The sequence below is a fragment of the Micropterus salmoides genome, unplaced genomic scaffold (genome assembly GCF_014851395.1).
Source record: "Micropterus salmoides isolate LMB-PRFRI ecotype aquatic unplaced genomic scaffold, ASM1485139v1 Ms_hic_scaffold_20, whole genome shotgun sequence".
NCBI classification, from domain to species: Eukaryota; Metazoa; Chordata; class Actinopteri; order Centrarchiformes; family Centrarchidae; genus Micropterus; species Micropterus salmoides.
The window spans coordinates 1-16,693 of record NW_024041151.1 but is presented as its reverse complement, the minus strand read 5'-3'; the positions used below and the strand labels follow the sequence as shown (position 1 = coordinate 16,693).

The following is a 16,693-nucleotide window of genomic DNA, read 5'->3' as shown; positions in this document are numbered from 1 at the left end:
TAGACTTTTGCCTCTGGCGGTTCTTGTTGCCAGGCTGACTAGCACAGGTAGCCATGGAACCCTTTCTATCTGGTTCTGCAGTCTGTTTTGCGACTTCTGCTGCTTCCCATACTTTAGGCTACTTGGGGGGCCATGAAATTGAGGGCAGGAGCCCGGTGCATGGTCCATGTCAATACCAGCAAAACAGTTTCTCTATTTACAGTTCTTTCCGTAGTAACATTAGCTTTTATTTTAATTTTTATTTAGTTTCTTTTATTGTCCTCATGTACCTTTTTTGATTTTCATGATCTCTTTCAATCTGACTTCTGAGTCAGACCAGCTCTTCTATGGAAGTAACCCAACCACGGAGCTGACATTCCAGAAAGGGATTCATAGATTTGCACATCTGTGGCTGAAGAGGGCAAATGTTAAGTGCTTGAAAGGAGAAAACGAAGTAACAAAGTGACTCATTTCTGCCCTGCACCCTGGTTCAAATTTTTTCTTCCATAACGTCAGCATAGTCCTCTGGAAGAAACGACGCCAGGAAAACACTCTGAAATTTCACACGACTCCCACCAATCGTGTGCAGAACCATGCGGCACACTTCTCATGATTGCTAGGATCTCACCATGGGAAAGTGGTTTCAGGCACAGGTAATCATTACATCTTTGTTAAAACACCAATGGAGCTATATCATCCCGAGGTCCACCAAGACAAGGGAAAACCTTCATAATTGGCAACCACGAAGGGACACGTCACATGATACAATTTCTTATCTAAGAAATTAAGCATGGATGTCAACTCCTTCCAGACCTTCAGAAAGCACCATCACTACTTATCATGGCAAAACAACACTCAATGAGCATGTAATTCTGAAGTTACCTGATTGACTCTTCAAGTTCACTGTGATGACTTTTAGACTTACTTCAAAAGTCCTCCAGGATTTGGAAGTCTGCTATGCATCCTACCATGACTATGTTGTGATTTTCAGTATCACCTGGGTGGAACACGCTCAGGTGAGTCCTGAACCATCCCTTAGTTATACTGCTATAGGCCTAGACTGCCAGGGGATTTCCCATGATGCACTGAGCCTCTCTCTCCCTTTCTCTCCCTCTGTATGCAACCTCATCCCATTCATGTATGTTACTTCTCCCCTTTCTGGTAGTCTTGTGCTTTCTCGTCCCTCTCCTCTCTCCTCCTATCACTTCCTGCAGGTTTTCTGGCTCTGGAGCTGTGGAGTCTGGATCTGTGGTTGAGGGTCACCTGCTGCCCCCGTGTTCCTGCTCGACACCCTCTGCTACAATTATTATTACTATTAGTCTTATTAGTATTATGATTATTATTACTATATTCATTAGTACCAATATTCAGTTTCTGTCAGTACCACTACCATTTTTACTGTTTTGTTTTTTCTGTGGAATACAGAAACAGATGGACAGATGGTTTTTTTGACTTGAAGGTTATTGTTGTGCCATGTCAATGAGTGCAATCGTGTCACTCTCAGAAGCGTTGTAATCCATAAAGATGCATCCACCACCAAACGTCTTCTGTGATTATTTATCGATCTTTCCTCCTCTTTTGACATGTTGACCAATCAGACACTGTGTAGGCATGTGTGTGGTAGCACTGATCTCAAACGCATTGCACAATGGAATAACATAAGATTTACCCCATCCCCATATAAATAAATCTATATGATCAGGGCAACACCTGAAATAATGTGTAGAAGTGGGTAAATGTAATAAATATGTGTAGATTCTCCGTCGCATATGTCACACGTCCAGGGCGCGTGTCTTGGGTGCATGGCAAGATCTAGTTTATCTTTACCACAGAGGTTTGTACACGTTTTGTTTGACTTCTTGACATGAAAAAGGACCACATGTAGTAGGCAGCATTGCTCAGCCAGCCAAAAAATTGCTTGCATGACACACATAAAAGTTAATGTAATTTTTGATGTGTGTTTGTTAGACAGTTAATTTCTTTTCCCCTGATTGCCAAGACTAAGGGGAACAATTCAGAGAAACCCAAATTATTGTTCATTAAATTTTTCAATGTGATTTGAATATAGTTCTGTGAGATTCGATTTCTGTTTTTATTTTTCGTCTTTATGGTCATATAACTATTAATACATTCATCTGATATCACTGTAGTATACACATTATGATGACTTTTGAGGGTTAAGGCAGGAGACGCAGTAGCTGGGCTACTAGCTGTCCTCTGTTAGCTGGTAGCCCAGGTACTGAGTGAGTCCACAAATGGATAAAGTGGAAGCCATCCCAAGCTGCCCTCCACCTCCACAAAAGAAGAAGTACAGTCCTGCTTGGGAGGGGTTACTGGTGACTCAGACCCCAGTTTACAACCACTGCATCCCGCTCAGAGTTCTGGCCACGAAGGACCAGGAGAACCCTGTAACCTGGACTGAGTGTACATCTGTACCCTAAAGTCCGGAATGTCTTTTTCTGTGGTCCGGTCTTGCAGACCGAACTTTAGCACCAGCCGGAGATTTCTCAATAATGTGTATATGGCCACTGCCGGCCATGCAGCTGACCAAAGTCCTGTTAAACCTTGTAATATGTGTTTCGATGTGTTTTTGTAGACGAGAGTGCTGGTAACGCACGGCCTGAGCTTCCTGTCTAAAGCAGACCTGGTCCTGGTGATGGAGAATGGTCACATCTCTGAGATGGGCTCCTACATGGAACTGATGGACAGGAAGGGAGCCTTTGCCAAATTCATCCGCACCTTCAGTGGAAACCAGTTCAGAGAGAGCTCCACCCCCAGAGGCAAGAGTAAAAACTTAACTTCTTAGTAGAAAGGAATAAAACGACAGTAACTAAACTAACCAGAGCTCAGGAAGAGCCCAGGTTGCAAATCCCTCCTATTAATCGGGCCTAAATGAAAGCTGAGCAGTCTTGAGATATTCTTCCACTAGGGGGCACACCTGTGAAAAAGTTTATATCTTGTAATCTGCTGCATGGATTCATAAAAAAATCAGTCTGTACTATCTAGGGTCACTGCTAAGCTGATCTATAAAGTTTAGTAATGATTGCTTAAAGTGGGCGTGGCTTATTACAATAAAGGTAAATTTCTAGACATTTCTCATTCCAAACTTCAAACAATTTAAGAAAATCAACCGTACATCCTAGAGAGGTGGAATTATTTCAGCACAATCACAGATATGGTCAATTCAGAAGTCAGTCACTCTGTATTTTTAACAACTATATCTCCACAAGTCTTTGTTCAAATGATAAATCAACATGCACATTCTCTATATGGCCAATATAAAGCGTTTCAAAGGGCTTTTAGATTGGTCAAATGGTGAGTCTGCAGTGATGTTCAGTATCTTACTATGAGTTGTACAGTATGCACAACATTGTCTTTTCTGCTCAGTGTTGGATCAAACGCCACCAAAATGAGTGACAACACACCCAAAACCAGCAGAATGATGTCTGATTATTTTCATAATTTTCTCACCAACATCTTGACTGTTGTGTCACTACCTCAACTGGTGAGAAGGTGTTTGGAAACTAACTCTTACCACCGGCTCAGTCAAGAAGTGACCTGTTCTGTGGATACAAAGTTCCAGGGTCCAAGTCCCAGTTGCCAGCAATGGGGGTTTACACCCATGTCGTGTGTTTTCTATTATTTGTTGAGGCCATAGTGAGTCAATTTTTGCCTATTCCAACTGGACCCTTTGAATTTTTATTATTATTTTTCTCTGCTAAAAAAACTTGGAAACACGAAAATTGGCAGGTGGGTTGCAAATTTAATTTTTTGCGACCTGCTTCGATCCCGATCATTGCTGCTTGTGGCTATATTTTTGATTTTACTTGTGTACAAGCAATGGAACGTGATACACAGTTTAGTCCACAGTGACATTTGTACTCAGTATTGAAAATCTGCGGCATGAAAATCCCTGAATGTTATTAAAGGATAACTTGCATCATATTTATTCATGAACAAGGAGAAAAACAAACAAAGTTGTATAAAGGTGCAAAGCTCACTGATACAATCAAAATGTCATTGTTGTAAAGTAATACATGTTAAACTGTGCATATTTGTATGTGCAGTGTGTGTGTATGTGGATAATTGTGTGTGTGTGTTTTTGTAGGCAGCAGGAAGTCGGTGTCTCGCCTCAGTATGACTGATTTCTCCATCGATCTTTCTCAGGAGCAGCTGATCAGGTGAGAAAACTGTTATTCAGCGTTGATTTATTCTGGGTTGATTTCTTCAGCCTTGATTTAATCAGCGTTGAATTATTCAGCATTGATATATTTAATTCAATTCAATTTTATTTATATAGCACCAAATCACAACAACAGTTATCTCACAGCGCTTTTCATAAAGAGCAGGTCTAGACCGACTCTGTGATGATATTTACAGAAGCCCAACAGTTCCGAGGCAAGGAAAAACTTCCTTTTAAGAGGCAGAAACCTCGAGCAGAACCATGGCTCAGGGTGGGCGGCCATCTGCCTCCACCGGTTGGGGGGGGGGTTACCGTCACATTATTTATCTGTGTAATTAATGATGTCTATGTGTTTGTGTGTTCCAGCTGTGATATGAGCAGTGCCAGTGTTCAGATGATGGAAGCTGTTGATCAAGTCTTTTGTGCTGAGGATGCTGGGAAACTTACAGAGGCTGACAAAGCTCATATAGGGAGAGTATGTCCTTCTTTTCATCAATATGAGTAATATTTGTATCAGTATTATTATGTAGGCAGCAGCATCATGGACTTACAGAAAATTCACAAAGCTACCTTTAAAATGATTACCTAAAATAAAAACTGTGTTCAGCTAGAACTTCCTGGTACTAAATAGCCACAGGAGCTAAACTAAGGAAATGATTGTGGTTCCACCTCATCTAAGACCTGAAATAAGATAAAAAAACAAGACTTTCAGTGGTGAAAGCTGCACAGTGACAAATGTCCATTTTTTAAAATTTAATAAACAGGAAGTGTGTGATATTAACAGTGTTCTTCTTCTGCTGTCAGGTCAAGCTGCAGATGTATAGAGAGTACTTCAGGACCGTCGGGTTGACCTTCATTATGACCATCATCTTCTTCTGTGCCTTCCAGCAGGCCGCCTCGTTGGCCTACAGCTATTGGCTGAGCCTGTGGGCCGATGACCCGCCCGTCAATGGCACGCAGAGCGACCACGAGCTGAAGCTGAGCGTGTTTGCAGCTCTGGGCTTCACGCAGGGTGGGTCAAGGGTTGTCATACACCTCAACACCTTTGAGTTCCCTCTGAATGATTCAGCAGAACAGAGCTCACTGAGGTTCCTCTCTGTGTTTCAGGGATGGCCATGTTCGGGACGACCCTTGCCATCGCTCTGGGAGGTATTGTAGCATCGCGTCACCTTCACGCCGATCTCCTCCACAGTGTCCTGCACTCAACCATGACCTTCTTTGAGGTCACGCCCAGCGGAAACCTTCTGAATCGCTTCTCCAAAGAGATCGATGCAATCGACTGCATGATTCCTGATGGGCTAAAGATGATGCTGGGCTACCTGTTCAAGCTGCTGGAGATCTGCATCATTTTGTTGCTGGCCACACCCTTCACAGGGCTGGTGCTCCTCCCCCTCACCTGTGTTTACGGCTTCATACAGGTAAAGGTTTCTCCTGAACGTCATCTGGACATATGAGGTTCAGCCTCCCTGTAAGTATTGCTTTCTATGCTTCTGTTCTCCAGAGTTTCTATGTGGCTGCGTCGTGTCAGCTGCGACGGCTGGAGGCGGTGAGTCGCTCGCCTATCTACAGCCATTTTAATGAGACGGTGCAGGGCGCCAGCGTCATCCGAGCCTTCTGTGAACAGCGACACTTCATCCTGCAGGCCAACCGCCGCATTGACAACAATCAGGAAGCTTATTTCCCTCGCTTCGTCGCCACCAGGTTCATACTGAAAACACACCAGAGTGTTTCAAAGGTTTTTCTGTGTGATAGTACTTTAAAGGTATTTCAGAATCAGAAACTCATAAAACAACAGAAATACTCTTCATTTAGCTGACGCTTTTATCCAAAGCGACTTACAATTGCTATATATGTCAGAGGTTGCACGCCTCTGGAGCAACGAGGGGTTAAGTGTCTTGCTCAGGGACACATTGGTGGACGGGTCACACTGGGGGGGACGAGACAGCAACAATGTCCTTGGATGCTGACTGGGACTATATTAACATGCAATGTTGTTGACTAAAATGACTAAAATGTAATACATAATTACAATACATCAGTGTATGAGTAAATAAATATTACAGTGCAACTGTAGTGTATAGTATAATATAGTCTATTTGAATATTTTCTCTGTAATGTTTCTATAGTTGTTCAGTGTGTTTGTCCCTGATTTCTACCTCCTGAGTAGTACTAATACTTTACCCTCACAGTATTGTCATGTTTTAGTATTTCATTTTCTCAGATACTCAGGTATTTTGTCATTAAATGTGTTTCTGTCAGATGGCTGGCAGTGAACCTGGAGTTTTTGGGGAATCTGTTGGTTTTGGCTGCAGCCGTCCTCTGTGTGCGAGGTCGGGGTGAACTCAGCCCGGGCATCGTGGGATTGGCATTGTCACAGTCTCTCCAGGTTCAAAACTTTTTATTAAAAGTGGTTCTGAGGGAGATTACAGATGCTTTTCCATTTCCTCTACAACTTCAGTACGTATTCAGTATGTTTGCCATAAAAGTATACCTGACACTGGACACCTAACCCAAAAAACACTAAAGGCCTGCAGTGTTTATAAGCAAAGCTTATTTAATACAAAGCTGCCATTAGAAATAATACAGTTATAATTAGTCATTTTTAATTAATCAGCCAACCAGGACTTGATTCCTCACGGGCTGCAGTGTTTCAGAGAGACCGCTGCCTCGACTCCCTTTGACTCCTGTGTCATCTGTGTTGAAAGAACACCTCAGATAAATGACAGTCATTTGTGTTTGTTAAAATTCAGGAGTGAGTCAGAGAGGCCTCGCTGAAAGCTCTGCAGTGTAAGAAATCTTCAGCTTCAGTGATGGAGGGTTTGTGTTTCTGCAGGTGACGGGAATCCTGAGCTGGATTGTTCGATCCTGGACTGATGTGGAGAACAACATTGTGTCGGTGGAGAGAGTCAAAGAGTACGACAGCACTCCTAAAGAGGTCTGCAACTGGACCTGGTTCATGTGGAAACTGAAATCTGTGGCTCGTAGTCCAACATGTCTGAAGCTTAACGTGTAGAAAGTATTTTATTAATGTGCTTCTGCTTCTTCTGAACCATCAGTGTTTTTAGTGTTGACCTTACTGACCCGATGTGTCTCCCCAGGCAGCGTGGACCCTCGAGGGCAGCTGGTTGCCGGCAGCCTGGCCGACCACAGGAAACATCCAGTTTGAAGACTACGGACTGCAGTACCGTAAAGGTCTGGACTGGGCTTTAAACCACATCTGCATCAACATCCAGGACAGAGAAAAGGTCAGAAACGATCAGAGTAAAAATATACATGTGGTGTTAATCTGCACTCAGAGTACCAAAGTGAAATAAATCCATCTAATAGGAAAATATTCGTATTCATTTGACAGTGGTCAGTTACAGTTGTATGAATTTATGACGTGTAATAAATCCTCTGAAGACAAGTTGATTAAAAGAATGAACTTGCAGGTGGGGATCGTTGGAAGGACGGGAGCTGGGAAGTCCTCTCTGGCTCTGGGGATCTTCCGGATTCTGGAGGCAGCGAAGGGACGGATCTTTATTGACGGGATCGACATCGCTCAGATCGGCCTGCATGATCTCCGCTCCAGGATCACCATCATTCCTCAGGTCAGTGCTGCAAATACTGCAGCACAAGTACTATAGTACCCTCACACTACTGTAGTACAAATATTATAGTGCACTGGAAATACTACAGCACAAATATTATTAGTGCAATTAAAATTTTAATCGCAATTAATCACATTGTTATGCGCAAAATGTAATAATGAATTCTAAAGTAGTGTATTCCCACTTTTAATTTAAATGTACTGCTATAAACACAAAAGTGCTTTAAACAAATAAGGAGCTTTTTCCCAGCAGTATTCCCTTTACACAGCAGCACTAAAATATTTCTTGTAAATCTCAACTTAAACATTAATGTAATCAAATCAAATATTAAACCAAAGCTATTTGCCGCTGCCAGGCCGTTACCTTTTATCTAGTTTGGTAAAACAAGTTAGAGTCCAGAGCCACGATCAGAACATCAGAACAGGCTCCTTCTGAGCAGCAGGTGAACAGATAGAAATCTGTTTTCAGGTATCAGCAGAAACATTTGTCTTTTATCAGACAGCAGCAGAAAAAGCATTATCTTGAACTTTTTGTACGTGACGCGCAGCACAAATCATTGGATAAGAGACTGATCCTCGCTGTTTGGGAGTAAACAGGACATCAGCAGGGGGGAATTCACACGGCAGAGCGTCCCCGCAAAACTAGATGAGCCTATCAGGTAAAGTTTAATTAAACAGGCTACAGCTGTGTAGCGCACAAGAAAAGTTGACATGGTTACTCTCCATAGAGCGCCTGCAGAGTCAGAGAGCAGCGGACTTTCAAAATAATAAGAATAGAAAATGTGTTTACATTCAATAAAATAATTGTCAACAAGCTTAGCCCTAAATATTAAAGTACAAATACTGTAGTACACCTTGCAGTGAATTCTTAAACAGTACAGCATGCAGTGAGTACTTCACAAAGTTAGTATAACTTGCAGTGAGTACTTCATACAGTTAGTATAACATGCAGTGAGTACTTCATACAGTTAGTACAGCATGCAGCGACTTCATATAGTTAGTACAGCATGCAGTGAGTACTTCATACAGTTAGTATAACTTGCAGTGAGTACTTCATACAGTTAGTACAGCATGCAGCGACTTCATATAGTTAGTACAGCATGCAGTGAGTACTTCATACAGTTAGTATAACTTGCCGTGAGTACTTCATACAGTTAGTATAACTTGCAGTGAGTACTTGATACAGTTAGTACAGCATGCAGCGACTTCATATAGTTAGTATAACATGCAGTGAGTACTTCATACAGTTAGTATAACATGCAGTGAGTACTTCATACAGTTAGTATAACTTGCAGTGAGTACTTCATACAGTTAGTACAGCATGCAGCGACTTCATATAGTTAGTATAACATGCAGTGAGTACTTCATACAGTTAGTATAACATGCAGTGAGTACTTCATACAGTTAGTATAACTTGCAGTGAGTACTTCATACAGTTAGTACAGCATGCAGCGACTTCATATAGTTAGTACAGCATGCAGTGAGTACTTCATACAGTTAGTATAACTTGCAGTGAGTACTTCATACAGTTAGTATAACTTGCAGTGAGTACTTGATACAGTTAGTACAGCATGCAGCGACTTCATATAGTTAGTATACATGCAGTGAGTACTTCATACAGTTAGTATAACTTGCAGTGAGTACTTCATACAGTTAGTATAACTTGCAGTGAGTACTTGATACAGTTAGTACAGCATGCAGCGACTTCATATAGTTAGTATAACATGCAGTGAGTACTTCATACAGTTAGTATAACATGCAGTGAGTACTTCATACAGTTAGTATAACTTGCAGTGAGTACTTCATACAGTTAGTACAGCATGCAGCGACTTCATATAGTTAGTATAACATGCAGTGAGTACTTCATACAGTTAGTATAACTTGCAGTGAGTACTTCATACAGTTAGTACAGCATGCAGTGAGTACTTCATACAGTTAGTATAACATGCAGTGAGTACTTCATACAGTTAGTATAACATGCAGTAAGTACTTTATATAGTTAGTACAGCATGCAGTGAGTACTTCATATAGTTAGTATAACATGCAGTGAGTACTTCATACAGTTAGTACAGCATGCAGTGAGTACTTCATATAGTTAGTACAACATGCAGTGAGTACTTCACACAGTTAGTATAACTTGCAGTGAATACTTCATACAGTTAGTACAGCAAGCAGTGAGTACTTCATACAGTTAGTACAGCATGCAGCGACTTCATATAGTTAGTATAACATGCAGTGAGTACTTCATACAGTTAGTATAACTTGCAGTGAGTACTTCATACAGTTAGTACAGCATGCAGTGAGTACTTCATACAGTTAGTATAACATGCAGTGAGTACTTCATACAGTTAGTACAGCATGCAGCGACTTCATATAGTTAGTACAGCATGCAGTGAGTACTTCATACAGTTAGTATAACTTGCAGTGAGTACTTCATACAGTTAGTACAGCATGCAGCGACTTCATATAGTTAGTACAGCATGCAGCGACTTCATATAGTTAGTATAATGCAGTGAGTACTTCATACAGTTAGTATAACTTGCAGTGAGTACTTCATACAGTTAGTACAGCATGCAGTGAGTACTTCATATAGTTAGTATAACATGCAGTGAGTACTTCATACAGTTAATACAGCATGCAGTGAGTACTTATATAGTTAGTACAACATGCAGTGAGTACTTCATATAGTTAGTATAACATGCAGTGAGTACTTCATACAGTTAATACAGCATGCAGTGAGTACTTTATATAGTTAGTACAACATGCAGTGAGTACTTCATATAGTTAGTACAGCATGCAGTGAGTACTTCATATAGTTAGTACAACATGCAGTGAGTACTTCACACAGTTAGTATAACTTGCAGTGAGTATTTCATACAGTTAGTACAGCATGCAGTGAGTACTTCATACAGTTAGTATACATGCAGTGAGTACATCATACAGTTAGTATAACATGCAGTGAGTACTTATACAGTTAGTACAACATGCAGTGAGTACTTCATACAGTTAGTATAACATGCAGTGAGTACTTCATACAGTTAGTACAGCATGCAGCGACTTCATATAGTTAGTACAGCATGCAGTGAGTACTTCATACAGTTAGTATAACTTGCAGTGAGTACTTCATACAGTTAGTACAGCATGCAGTGAGTACTTCATACAGTTAGTATAACTTGCAGTGAGTACTTCATACAGTTAGTATAACTTGCAGTGAGTACTTGATACAGTTAGTACAGCATGCAGCGACTTCATATAGTTAGTATAACATGCAGTGAGTACTTCATACAGTTAGTACAACATGCAGTGAGTACTTCATACAGTTAGTATAACTTGCAGTGAGTACTTGATACAGTTAGTACAGCATGCAGCGACTTCATATAGTTAGTATAACATGCAGTGAGTACTTCATACAGTTAGTATAACATGCAGTGAGTACTTCATACAGTTAGTATAACTTGCAGTGAGTACTTCATACAGTTAGTACAGCATGCAGCGACTTCATATAGTTAGTATAACATGCAGTGAGTACTTCATACAGTTAGTATAACATGCAGTGAGTACTTCATACAGTTAGTATAACTTGCAGTGAGTACTTCATACAGTTAGTACAGCATGCAGCGACTTCATATAGTTAGTATACATGCAGTGAGTACTTCATACAGTTAGTATAACTTGCAGTGAGTACTTCATACAGTTAGTACAGCATGCAGTGAGTACTTCATATAGTTAGTATAACATGCAGTGAGTACTTCATACAGTTAGTACAGCATGCAGTGAGTACTTCATATAGTTAGTACAGCATGCAGTGAGTACTTCATATAGTTAGTACAACATGCAGTGAGTACTTCACACAGTTAGTATAACTTGCAGTGAGTACTTCATACAGTTAGTACAGCAAGCAGTGAGTACTTCATACAGTTAGTACAGCATGCAGCGACTTCATATAGTTAGTATAACATACAGTGAGTACTAAAATACAGTTAGTATAACTTGCAGTGAGTACTTCATACAGTTAGTACAGCATGCAGCGACTTCATATAGTTAGTACAGCATGCAGCGACTTCATATAGTTAGTATAACATGCAGTGAGTACTTCATATAGTTAGTACAGCATGCAGTGAGTACTTCATATAGTTAGTACAACATGCAGTGAATACTTCACACAGTTAGTATAACTTGCAGTGAGTATTTCATACAGTTAGTACAGCATGCAGTGAGTACTTCATACAGTTAGTATAACATGCAGTGAGTACATCATACAGTTAGTATAACATGCAGTGAGTGTACTTTATACAGTTAGTACAACATGCAGTGAGTACTTCATACAGTTAGTATAACATGCAGTGAGTACTTTATATAGTTAGTACAGCATGCAGTGAGTACTTCATATAGTTAGTACAGCATGCAGTGAGTACTTCATATAGTTAGTATAACATACAGTGAGTACTAAATACAGTTAGTATAACTGCAGTGAGTACTTCATACAGTTAGTACAGCATGCAGCGACTTCATATAGTTAGTACAGCATGCAGCGACTTCATATAGTTAGTATAACATGCAGTGAGTACTTCATACAGTTAGTACAGCATGCAGTGAGTACTTCATATAGTTAGTACAACATGCAGTGAATACTTCACACAGTTAGTATAACTTGCAGTGAGTATTCATACAGTTAGTACAGCATGCAGTGAGTACTTCATACAGTTAGTATAACATGCAGTGAGTACATCATACAGTTAGTATAACATGCAGTGAGTACTTCATACAGTTAGTATAACTTGCAGTGAGTACTTGATACAGTTAGTACAGCATGCAGCGACTTCATATAGTTAGTATAACATGCAGTGAGTACTTCATACAGTTAGTATAACATGCAGTGAGTACTTCATACAGTTAGTATAACTTGCAGTGAGTACTTCATACAGTTAGTACAGCATGCAGCGACTTCATATAGTTAGTATAACATGCAGTGAGTACTTCATACAGTTAGTATAACATGCAGTGAGTACTTCATACAGTTAGTATAACTTGCAGTGAGTACTTCATACAGTTAGTACAGCATGCAGCGACTTCATATAGTTAGTATAACATGCAGTGAGTACTTCATACAGTTAGTATAACTTGCAGTGAGTACTTCATACAGTTAGTACAGCATGCAGTGAGTACTTCATATAGTTAGTATAACATGCAGTGAGTACTTCATACAGTTAGTACAGCATGCAGTGAGTACTTCATATAGTTAGTACAGCATGCAGTGAGTACTTCATATAGTTAGTACAACATGCAGTGAGTACTTCACACAGTTAGTATAACTTGCAGTGAATACTTCATACAGTTAGTACAGCAAGCAGTGAGTACTTCATACAGTTAGTACAGCATGCAGCGACTTCATATAGTTAGTATAACATACAGTGAGTACTAAAATACAGTTAGTATAACTTGCAGTGAGTACTTCATACAGTTAGTACAGCATGCAGCGACTTCATATAGTTAGTACAGCATGCAGCGACTTCATATAGTTAGTATAACATGCAGTGAGTACTTCATATAGTTAGTACAGCATGCAGTGAGTACTTCATATAGTTAGTACAACATGCAGTGAATACTTCACACAGTTAGTATAACTTGCAGTGAGTATTTCATACAGTTAGTACAGCATGCAGTGAGTACTTCATACAGTTAGTATAACATGCAGTGAGTACATCATACAGTTAGTATAACATGCAGTGAGTACTTTATACAGTTAGTACAACATGCAGTGAGTACTTCATACAGTTAGTATAACATGCAGTGAGTACTTTATATAGTTAGTACAGCATGCAGTGAGTACTTCATATAGTTAGTACAGCATGCAGTGAGTACTTCATATAGTTAGTATAACATACAGTGAGTACTAAAATACAGTTAGTATAACTTGCAGTGAGTACTTCATACAGTTAGTACAGCATGCAGCGACTTCATATAGTTAGTACAGCATGCAGCGACTTCATATAGTTAGTATAACATGCAGTGAGTACTTCATATAGTTAGTACAGCATGCAGTGAGTACTTCATATAGTTAGTACAACATGCAGTGAATACTTCACACAGTTAGTATAACTTGCAGTGAGTATTTCATACAGTTAATACAGCATGCAGTGAGTACTTCATACAGTTAGTATAACATGCAGTGAGTACATCATACAGTTAGTATAACATGCAGTGAGTACTTTATACAGTTAGTACAACATGCAGTGAGTACTTCATACAGTTAGTATAACATGCAGTGAGTACTTTATATAGTTAGTACAGCATGCAGTGAGTACTTCATATAGTTAGTACAACATGCAGTGAGTACTTCATACAGTTAGTATAACCTGCAGTGAGTACTTTATATAGTTAGTACAGCATGCAGTGAGTACATTATATAGTTAGTACAGCATGCAATGAGTACTTCATATAGTTAGTACAACATGCAGTGAGTACTTCATATAGTTAGTATAACATGCAGTGTGTACTTCATACAGTTAGTACAGCATGCAGTGAGTACTTCATACAGTTAGTACAGCATGCAGTGAGTACTTCATATAGTTAGTATAACATGCAGTGAGTACTTCATACAGTTAGTACAGCATGCAGTGAGTACTTCATATAGTTAGTACAGCATGCAGTGAGTACTTCATATAGTTAGTACAACATGCAGTGAGTACTTCATATAGTTAGTATAACATGCAGTGAGTACTTCATACAGTTAGTATAACATGCAGTGAGTACTTCATACAGTTAGTATACCATGCAGTGAGTACTTCATACAGTTAGTATAACTTGCAGTGAGTACTTCATACAGTTAGTATAACATGCAGTGAGTACTTCATACAGTTAGTATAACATGCAGTGAGTACTTCATACAGTTAGTATAACTTGCAGTGAGTACTTCATACAGTTAGTACAGCATGCAGCGACTTCATATAGTTAGTATAACATGCAGTGAGTACTTCATACAGTTAGTATAACTTGCAGTGAGTATTTCATACAGTTAGTACAGCATGCAGTGAGTACTTCATACAGTTAGTATAACATGCAGTGAGTACATCATACAGTTAGTATAACATGCAGTGAGTACTTTATACAGTTAGTACAACATGCAGTTAGTACTTTATATAGTTAGTACAGCATGCAGTGAGTACTTCATATAGTTAGTATAACATGCAGTGAGTACTTCATACAGTTAATACAGCATGCAGTGAGTACTTCATATAGTTAGTACAACATGCAGTGAGTACTTCATATAGTTAGTACAGCATGCAGTGAGTACTTCATATAGTTAGTACAGCATGCAGTGAGTACTTCATATAGTTAGTACAACATGCAGTGAGTACTTCACACAGTTAGTATAACTTGCAGTGAGTATTTCATACAGTTAGTACAGCATGCAGTGAGTACTTCATACAGTTAGTATAACATGCAGTGAATACATCATACAGTTAGTATAACATGCAGTGAGTACTTTATACAGTTAGTACAACATGCAGTGAGTACTTCATACAGTTAGTATAACATGCAGTGAGTACTTTATATTAGTACAGCATGCAGTGAGTACTTCATATAGTTAGTACAACATGCAGTGAGTACTTCATACAGTTAGTATAACCTGCAGTGAGTACTTTATATTGTTAGTACAGCATGCAGTGAGTACATTATATAGTTAGTACAGCATGCAATGAGTACTTCATATAGTTAGTACAACATGCAGTGAGTACTTCATATAGTTAGTATAACATGCAGTGTGTACTTCATACAGTTAGTACAGCATGCAGTGAGTACTTCATATAGTTAGTACAGCATGCAGTGAGTACTTCATATAGTTAGTACAACATGCAGTGAGTACTTCATATAGTTAGTATAACATGCAGTGAGTACTTCATACAGTTAGTACAGCATGCAGCGACTTCATATAGTTAGTACAGCATGCAGTGAGTACTTCATACAGTTAGTATAACTTGCAGTGAGTACTTCATACAGTTAGTACAGCATGCAGCGACTTCATATAGTTAGTATAACTTGCAGTGAGTACTTCATACAGTTAGTACAACATGCAGCGACTTCATACAGTTAGTATAACATGCAGTGAGTACTTCATACAGTTAGTATAACATGCAGTGAGTACTTCATACATTTAGTATAACTTGCAGTGAGTACTTGTTGTGTTAGTCTATGTTTGAGCACTTAGGCTCAGTGAATGAATGTGTGTGAATGCAGATGTAGTTTAAAAGCGCTTTGAGTGGTCGAAAAGACTACATACAAGTACGGAGCATTTACATTCATATAGTTAGTACAGCATCAGAGAGAGGCGAGAGTGCCAGCCCAGAAAAACACACACACTTTGAGGTGACCCCTGACCTTTCATTCCCAGGACCCGGTGCTGTTTTCTGGTTCTCTGAGGTTGAACCTGGACCCCTTTGAAACCTGCTCAGATGAGGATCTATGGAAAGCTCTGGAACTGGCTCATCTCAGCAGCTTCGTATCTGCACTACCACAGAAACTGAACCATCAGTGCTGTGAAGGAGGAGAGAACCTCAGGTAGATCCACCTACACCTGACCACCAGCAGAGGGCGATGTATAACCCTAACACAGTTCCACAGGGCAATGCCAGTGAGCGCTGTATACCAATAGGACTGCTCAGAGCTCAGCTACTGCAGCTTCCAGTCGTTTCAGCATCTGTTCTGCATGCTGTGAGTCAATCTGGCAAGAAAACACTGATAATCTATTGTACACTATTATGTGATACAAATGATCCAGGCCAGTGCTCGCTCGAGAATTTACCTACCACTGTCAGCCTGTCTCACATCCTGTCTGTCACCAGCGTAACACAACACCAGGGGCCACACAAGTTGGTATGGAAAAATGCTGTAAAGTAAGAATCCTTTCTATCAGTGAACAAAATGCAAAGTGAGTGAGCAGA

General features: G+C 39.8%; 1 protein-coding gene across 1 annotated transcript in view; it reads left to right on the top strand.

The window, feature by feature from the left end:
- Nucleotides 1-16,310, top strand: part of LOC119914340 (multidrug resistance-associated protein 1-like) — a gene marked incomplete at its 3' end in the record, with an annotated part of 31,500 nt that extends 15,190 nt beyond the window's left edge. Inside the window, exons 11-21 of the mRNA XM_038733591.1 lie at nucleotides 2,576-2,759; nucleotides 4,088-4,160; nucleotides 4,529-4,637; nucleotides 4,967-5,174; nucleotides 5,270-5,580; nucleotides 5,664-5,863; nucleotides 6,422-6,548; nucleotides 6,996-7,097; nucleotides 7,261-7,407; nucleotides 7,594-7,752; nucleotides 16,144-16,310. Coding sequence (XP_038589519.1) covers nucleotides 2,576-2,759; nucleotides 4,088-4,160; nucleotides 4,529-4,637; nucleotides 4,967-5,174; nucleotides 5,270-5,580; nucleotides 5,664-5,863; nucleotides 6,422-6,548; nucleotides 6,996-7,097; nucleotides 7,261-7,407; nucleotides 7,594-7,752; nucleotides 16,144-16,310 — 1,787 coding nt within the window. The remainder of the gene's footprint in view (nucleotides 1-2,575; nucleotides 2,760-4,087; nucleotides 4,161-4,528; nucleotides 4,638-4,966; nucleotides 5,175-5,269; nucleotides 5,581-5,663; nucleotides 5,864-6,421; nucleotides 6,549-6,995; nucleotides 7,098-7,260; nucleotides 7,408-7,593; nucleotides 7,753-16,143) is intronic.
- Between the last annotated feature and the right edge of the window lie 383 nt (nucleotides 16,311-16,693).